Here is a 7,716-nt window from a genome sequence, read left to right on the forward strand (position 1 = left end):
TTATTGTTTGGAAGGAGAATCCCCTTTCATAAGAACATCAGGAATCTGGCTCTCTGGTGTCCTTTCTTTCCTTGGCAGAGTCTGTAGCCCACTAGAACCTACTTCTGGCTCACGAGCACTCAACCTTTGCAGAACTAAAAACTGGGTCATAACTCAAGACTTTGGTCATAGGTTAAAACTAAAATTCTTGTTGTAACCCAAGTTGTTCATATGTGAGGCCAATTGTAACTCGAGGGTCCACTGTACCACTTAGAATTTAGTTTTCAGGTCACTTTATTCCCCTCCAAACTGTGACTGTGCTTTTATCTTTTCTTGTCTTTTATGACTTTGATACTTTTGTCTGTTTCTTTTTTTTTTTCCAGTACCAGGGATTGAACTCAGGACCTTGCACTTGCCAGGCAGGTGCTGGCACCACTGAGCTAAATTCTCGGCCCTGACCTTGACACTTTTGAAGAAAACTGGTTAGCTATAGAGTGCCCTTCAGTTTGAATCTGTTTTATTTTTTTAAGTATTAGGTTGAAGTTAGGCATTTTTGGCAAGAATATTACATAAATGATGTGCCCTTCTTAGTGCATTTATCAAGGGTCACATAATGTCTATATCATTTTATTAGTGACAGTAACATCGATCACTTCATTAAACCAGCAGTGTCTACTGAGTTTCTTCATTATAAAGTTACTACTTTCCCTTGGTAATTAATGAATATTTTAAGAACATATTTTGAAACTATGTAAAAATACTGTTTCTCATCAAGGTTTAACCCACTAGAACCCATGGATAGATCTTGGCTGTAACAATTATTACCGTAGTTTTCTATCTTAGTTACTTTCTCTGCTGGTACAAAATATCCAACACCCACAAATTAGAGGAGGAAAGGTTTATTTTACCTCACAGTTTGTAAAAGTTTCATTCCATAGTCAGCTGATTCCAAGGCAGGGCAGCATGGCAGAAGGGCATGGCAGAGGAGAAATAGTCCATGGTATGGCAGGCAGGAGACAGCAAGCCTTCCTTCTTCCTTCCCATTTTATTCCAGGTATGCTGCAAGCCTATTGGTTGGTGCTACCCCCACCCAGGGTAGGTCTTCACTCTTCAGTAAATATATTCAGCCACACCCAGAACTATGTTAAAGCAATCAGTGAACTAATCTAGTATCACATACCCATGATCCAGTCACTCCCCAAAACCCGGCCTGTGAGTTCGTGAGACTTTGGGAGGACATCTAGGTACAAGCTATAACATGTTCTAATAGGGATTTTCTACTCCCATCACTCTTTTCCATTTGTTATTAAGAATGATTTTATATGGAAGTGTTATCACTTTCTCTCATTTGTTTGTTTACATAATTATTTATTTACAACAATTTGGACTCACACTTCTAATTTTGGGGTTATAATGTTTTATTGTTTATTTTCTGTCTCAAATTATTCCAGCTTTGGCCATTGCAGCTCTTTCAGATTGACTGATGGCGCCAAAGATGATATGCCTTTTTCTTTTTTTTGAGTACTTCCTTACTTGGTGAGACAATAGGATTTTTCCTTCCCCAATTCAACTACTTTTTCAAGAACTTTGGTTCCTCTTATTAAAGACGGTATTAAAAATGAAGATCTTTGAGTTCGATGCCTGGTACCAAAAAAAAAAAAAGAAGATCTTGTGTGCTCATTGGTGCTGAGTTATTATTTGGCCGTCTCAGATGATTTAAAAGACTAGAAATAGTACTTCTGTATATAAACCCCTACCTGTGCATCTCTCCCTCTCCCTCTTCCTCTTTGGTATTGTTAGGCCTTTTGATTTTAGTTATTTCAGTAGATATGTAGGGTAGTTTCTTGTGGTTTGAGTTTGAATTTCCCTAATGAGAAATAATGTTGAACATATTTTCATGTGCTTATTTGTTCTTTTTTTTTTTTGAAGTACATGCAATACTTTTATTTTAGACATGCAAGAAAAGGTATTTCAGAATCTACTAATTTAAAGCAAGCAGCTGTATACACATAACAAAAGAAGCAACATTTTGTTACAACTTAGCACACAGCATCCAAAGCAAACAGGCATGAGACAATGCATATTTATGCAGCATTAAAACCAGATGAACAACATAGTGCAGGGCAGGGGGAGGGATGGAGGGGGAGAAAAGGAAATGAAAGACCCATGTTTCCCAGTGCTTTGAATGTAGTGTCTTACAAGCAAGAATGGTAAGAATGGAAATAACTGATTTGTATACCTGCCTAACACACAACACGTTTTTGTAGGTCTTCCAGTGGCAAACCAGTTTGGGTAATTTCTGAAGCTACTGTTTAATGACAACTTACTTAACGCAGGCCTTAAATTCTGTAGATACAAACAATGAATTATTTGGTACTTTTTCTTTTACAATAAAATATGCTACAAGTTTTATTAAAAGCATACACAATAGTGATCGATGTTAAAGGTTTTAGTATTCAGAAATATAAAACTATAGTTAACAAAGCATTAAATAACATCAACTTATATAGACTATAAGATAATCACACTAAATATAGTTGTTTTCTTCAACAGTTGAACAACAAGCCACTCTCAGTATTATGGCATTGCTTATTTTGATGGAGCACTTCAGCCATATTTTCTTTGGTAACATTAATGATTGCTGTGTTTTTCTCTTATAAGATTAATCACAGATATGTGTGTATGTGTCTGAGATTAAAGTACATAGGACATATTTTGTCAAGAAGAAATTAAACCAGTTGTGGACAGGAATAAGCTATATCAAGATCACATATAGACTGAAAATAGGAAAGAAAATTACAAACGAAAAAATACAATTGTCAAGATATTAGTTCTGAAATGTTGTATGATTATTTTACATGACAACCAGTCACCATGCTGAGGACATTTTCTTTCATAAGTATATCAGCTCTCTTATTTCCTCTGGGAAATTCTGCATACTTGATGCGTAGTCATTTAGTACACAGGGACATTAAAATATTCGTGACATGGCTACAAGAGAAATGCATATATTCTTACACAGAGCACACAAACTGTTACAGACACAATCAGATTTCTAGAATGTTTAGTTCATGGTAAAGTTACCTAAAACTTAAGTTTTTGGTTGCTTTTGTTCTTTGGTTTATGGCTAAACACGTAACTTCTTAATGCCTAGGAGTTCAGATTTATTTGTATAACTTTATATAATGATAAACAAGGTGATCACCTACACCCAAAAATATCCTATTTATATTTACTAGTAATACTCTGAAAAGATCTTCAGTTTAAGTCACCTAGTCAGTGCCGAGTTAACTGAAAAAACAGAATAAATCCTTCCACCAGTATCTTAAGTTCATCAGGATTTTATCACATGAAGCAGGGGATCCTAGAGGAAAATCTTCCAAGAGAAAAATGGAAGTAGTCATGCATATGGTATTTTAAATAACAATAAAGGCTTTTAACTGTTCACTTAGCTACAAAACAGTAAGTCCAATGAATATGACTTTGAAAATAAAGATATTAATTTTTTTTAAATCCTCAAATTAGACTTTTAGAGAACTCTCCAAACAAAACTATTTAAATGCGTATACCTACAAATTTATCTCACAAGATGTTTCTCACATCAACAAGGCAAAAAAGGTAACCTGAAGTGGGGTTTAAACTGATCCTGTCTGCCCCTGCCCCAATTTCCTGAAATAACATGGAAAATTCTGTCTATTCCATTTTATATTTATTCAAGCTTGAACTCTGAGATATTTGGCTACAAAAGCATGTAAACTGTCCCTCCAAAAATAACATTCCTACATTTATACAGCCATTAAATACAGTAATATCTGAGGATAAGATCCAGTCATAAACATTTTAAGGAGATAGCTGCCCGTTTTTCTCCACTCAGAAAAGATAGTAGTGAAATTAAACAGCAAGCAATTAAAATAAATATTAATAACAAACAACCCCCAATTCAATTCCTTACAGAAGCTTTTGTTTTCATAGGGAAATTCTACTTTATTGATGGTATTAGCAAATCACAGTATTTAATAAATATCTTTTTGTTTGTGAACCTCTAAACCTATTTCAATATTCTCTGTAGAAAATAAATTACAAGCCCCAGTGACTGATCACTATCAGAGCAAAATTCCTTATGAAAGCATCAGTTTAATGAAATAATTGGGACTATCCCTTGGGATTTAATGTAATTTAGGCTTTCTAAGTAATGCTAAACTATAACAAGCTTGACAAAATTATAAATGTCAACTGAATTCATATATCCTACTACGTTTTGATGCATGTCAGCACTCCAGCATGTATTCTAGTACGGGTTTTTTCTTAGATCACTCATTGAAACTCCTACTGTGATACGTATTCTGTTCTCCTGCAGGAGATCGGCCTGTTCAGTTGCTTTAAGGACATTTTTCTTGGATGTTTCCTGAACTTCCCCTCCCAAAAGAAATTCATCCAAAATAAAATAGGCCTTCTCAAAATTAAAGATGATATCAAGTTCACACACACTGCCAAAATACTTGTCAAGTAATTCCACGTAAGGATGAATTATTTCCAGGGTAATTAGTTCACTGTCCTGACCCTCAATAGCACAGCAAAAATACAGATTAGCATATCTTTTGTAAACAATCTTCAGATCTCGCCACTCAAGGAAGCTGCACATTTTAGGTTTCCTTGCTAAAACGGTTTGAACAAGTTCTCTTGTGATCTTTTTCTTCTCTTTGTCTGACAGTGGGACATACCATTTCTGCAGTCGAAGCTTTCCCTGACGACTAAAAACCAACATAAACTGCCTGGCGGCCGCGGGCCACAAACACAGTGAGGATCGGCCGGCGGCGGCGGCAGCGGCGGCGGTGGCGCCGCGGGGGAGCCCCTGGCGCCGAGCTGAGGAAGGGAAGCCCTGTTGCTGTGAGGAGCTTATTTGTTCTTTTTGGTGAAGTGTTTGCTCAAATCTTTTGCTCACTTTTATGGTTTGTTTACTTATTATAGAGTTTTGAGAATTGTTTTGCAAATTCTTGATACAAGTCAGATACATGTTTTGCCATTATTTTATCCCAAGATTAGGCTTTTTTTCCTTTTAAAGAACACAAGTTGTTTCACGAAATGTAATTTATCAAGTTTTTAATGGATTGTATTTTTTGCATCTTAGAAATCTTTGCTACTTTAAGATCAAAAAGTTTTCTTCCATGTTTTTTTCTAGAAAAGTTATGCTTTTATGTTTTGTATTTTGATATATGATGCATTTTATTATAATAAATATAAAATTCACCAATTTTAAAATGTATAATTCAATGACATTTAGTATATTCACAGATTTGAGCAACCATCATCACTATCTAATTTCAGAATATTTTCATCATTTCAAAAGGAAACACCCTACTTATTAAGCAGCCACCTTCTACCCCTCTCTCACAAGAAACCCTTACCCAACTCTGGCAATAATTAGTGTTTTCTGTCTTTAGAGATTTGACTATTCTGAATATTTCATATAAGTTAAGTCATAAAATATGTGGCTTGTGTCTTGCTTCTTTAATTTAGCATAATATTTTTAAAGTTCATCCATGTTGTATTATGTATCCATGACACATTCCTTTTATGACAATAATATTTCATTGTATGGATAGACCATATTTTGTTCATGCATTCATTGACTGGTTTCCATCTTTTAGCTATCGTGGAATAGTGCTTTCATGAATGTTAGTTTATAGATGGTTCCAAATTTAATGTTTTTTTTTCAATTTTGTTTTTTTGAGACAAGATCCTGCTATGTAGTTCAGGCTGGCCTGAACTTTCTATGTAGCACAGGCTGGTCTTGAACTTGAAATTCTCCTGCCTCAGCTTCCTAAGTACTAGGATTTACTGATGGTTTGATTTATGATATGTTTTTTACTTTACAGTGGTGAAAATGATATGCATTAGTAGAAACCATACTTTCAATTTGGAATTTTGTTCTTTTCTGACCTAGCAGTATTCACTCTGATCCTTTCTTATGATGATGGGCAGCACAATAAGCTGCATCTCCAAGTCAGCCCTGTGATCATGAGGGGAAACAACTGACAACTCTGTAGAGTGCTGTGTTGCTAAGCTAGGATGTGTGGCAGGTTATGGGTATTAGATGCATTTTCAGTTTATGCTATTTTCAACTTATGAATAAACCCCATAGTAAGCTGAGGAGCAGCTATATAAGTTTTCATTTGAAAACTTGTTTTCAATTATTTTGAGTATGTAGCTAGGAGTAGAATTTATAGGTCTTATGGTAATTCTGTGCTTATATTGAGTAACTCCCAACTGTTTTTCCTAGAGGCTGCAACATTTACATTCTTACAAGCAATGCATGAAAATTCCAATTTCTTCACATCCGTGCCATCATTTCAGAATATAAACTTTCTCCCAGAAGAAAAGAGGGAATACTTCCCAACTCATTTTTTAGGCTAGTACAACCCAAATACCAAAACCAGAGAAAATTACAACAGAAAAATAATAATGCAGACCAAATCCCTCATGATCATGATACAAATATCTTCACAAAATATAAGTGTTATATATATGTATGAATATGTACAAATATGTTATATAATTATATATACATACGTATGTATATATGTACACATATATACATTATATAGATATATTCATATGATATACATATTCATATCTAATATATACATATTCATATCTAAGATATACAAGAACATAATATATATATACAAGAATATATGTATATATATATACATCCCACAACAAGGAAGCACTGATGCCAAGAATGTAAAGCTGTCTCAATATTTGAAAATCACTGTAATTCACCATATTAACAAACTAAATAATAAATAAGACAAACTACAGAGTCTGCCAAAAATATATATACACACTTCAGGAAAAGAAAAAGTTGTATAAATATTTTAATACTAAATTTACTGAGACATCATGAGATTACAAGTTACCTTTGGCCTATACAATTTCAAGAGGTGCTCAAAGTGGTGGCCATTAGCTTCCAGACATTTATGAATATGGTGAACTGCTGCTTGGGGAACCTTGATCATTGAGATTGCTGCACATGCATTTTCAATTTCTTCTCTAAGGGGCAGCAGCATAGTGGGTTTTCTGTGATATACCATCCTCTAGGGTCACCCATACAAAGGTAACACCATCTGTTGAAAAAACATCATACTGTTTTTCTTTTCCTGAAGTGTGTATACATTTTTGACACACTCTGTATATAATTTTCTCAGTAGAGAAAATATTTGACAAAACGAAATATCCATTTATGGTTTAAAAAGACTTACCTGTGAACTAGAAATAGAATGAGGATTCCTTAACCTAATAAATGGCATCTACAAAAACCCATAAATTACATTATACTGAATGGTGAGAAACTGCAGGCTTTCTTCCTACAATCAGAAACAAGGTCAGGATGTCCTTTCTGTCTACTTCTATTCAACTTTACACTAGAAATCCTAGACAAGGCAGTAAGATAAGAAGAAATAAAAGATATTCAGACCAGAAAGGAAAATAAAACTCTATTTCTAGATATTTTTTATGTAAAAAAAGTTTTTTAAAAACTACAAAAAATTTCCTAGAACTAACAAGTTTTCATGATACACTGTCATATAAAAAGCCAATTATATCCTATGTGCCATCTGTGAAAAAACAGAATTTAAAAATATAACATACAGTATCACAAAAAATGAATGTTTAACACACACATGACTTGTATGCTTAAAAGTAAAAAATGTTATGAAGGAAATCAAAGAAGTAATG

The 7,716-nt window shown here is 34.1% G+C and overlaps 1 protein-coding gene across 1 annotated transcript; it reads right to left on the reverse strand.

The window, feature by feature from the left end:
• Nucleotides 1–4,223: 4,223 nt before the first annotated feature.
• On the reverse strand, nt 4,224–4,761 carry LOC101697909 (AP-1 complex subunit sigma-2). The gene has a single exon (XM_004875315.3). The coding sequence runs from the start codon at nt 4,742–4,744 to the stop codon at nt 4,268–4,270; it is 477 nt and encodes a 158-aa protein (XP_004875372.2). The 5' UTR covers nt 4,745–4,761; the 3' UTR covers nt 4,224–4,267.
• Nucleotides 4,762–7,716: the final 2,955 nt, after the last annotated feature.

The sequence above is a fragment of the Heterocephalus glaber genome, unplaced genomic scaffold (assembly GCF_053883595.1).
Source record: "Heterocephalus glaber isolate CG9 unplaced genomic scaffold, H.glaber_assembly_v1.0 deba00001547, whole genome shotgun sequence".
NCBI classification, from domain to species: Eukaryota; Metazoa; Chordata; class Mammalia; order Rodentia; family Bathyergidae; genus Heterocephalus; species Heterocephalus glaber.

Bases quoted from the DNA above. Each gene is read 5' to 3' on its own strand.
- LOC101697909 (XM_004875315.3), bottom strand. From the start codon at position 4,744: ATGTTGGTTTTTAGTCGTCAGGGAAAGCTTCGACTGCAGAAATGGTAT.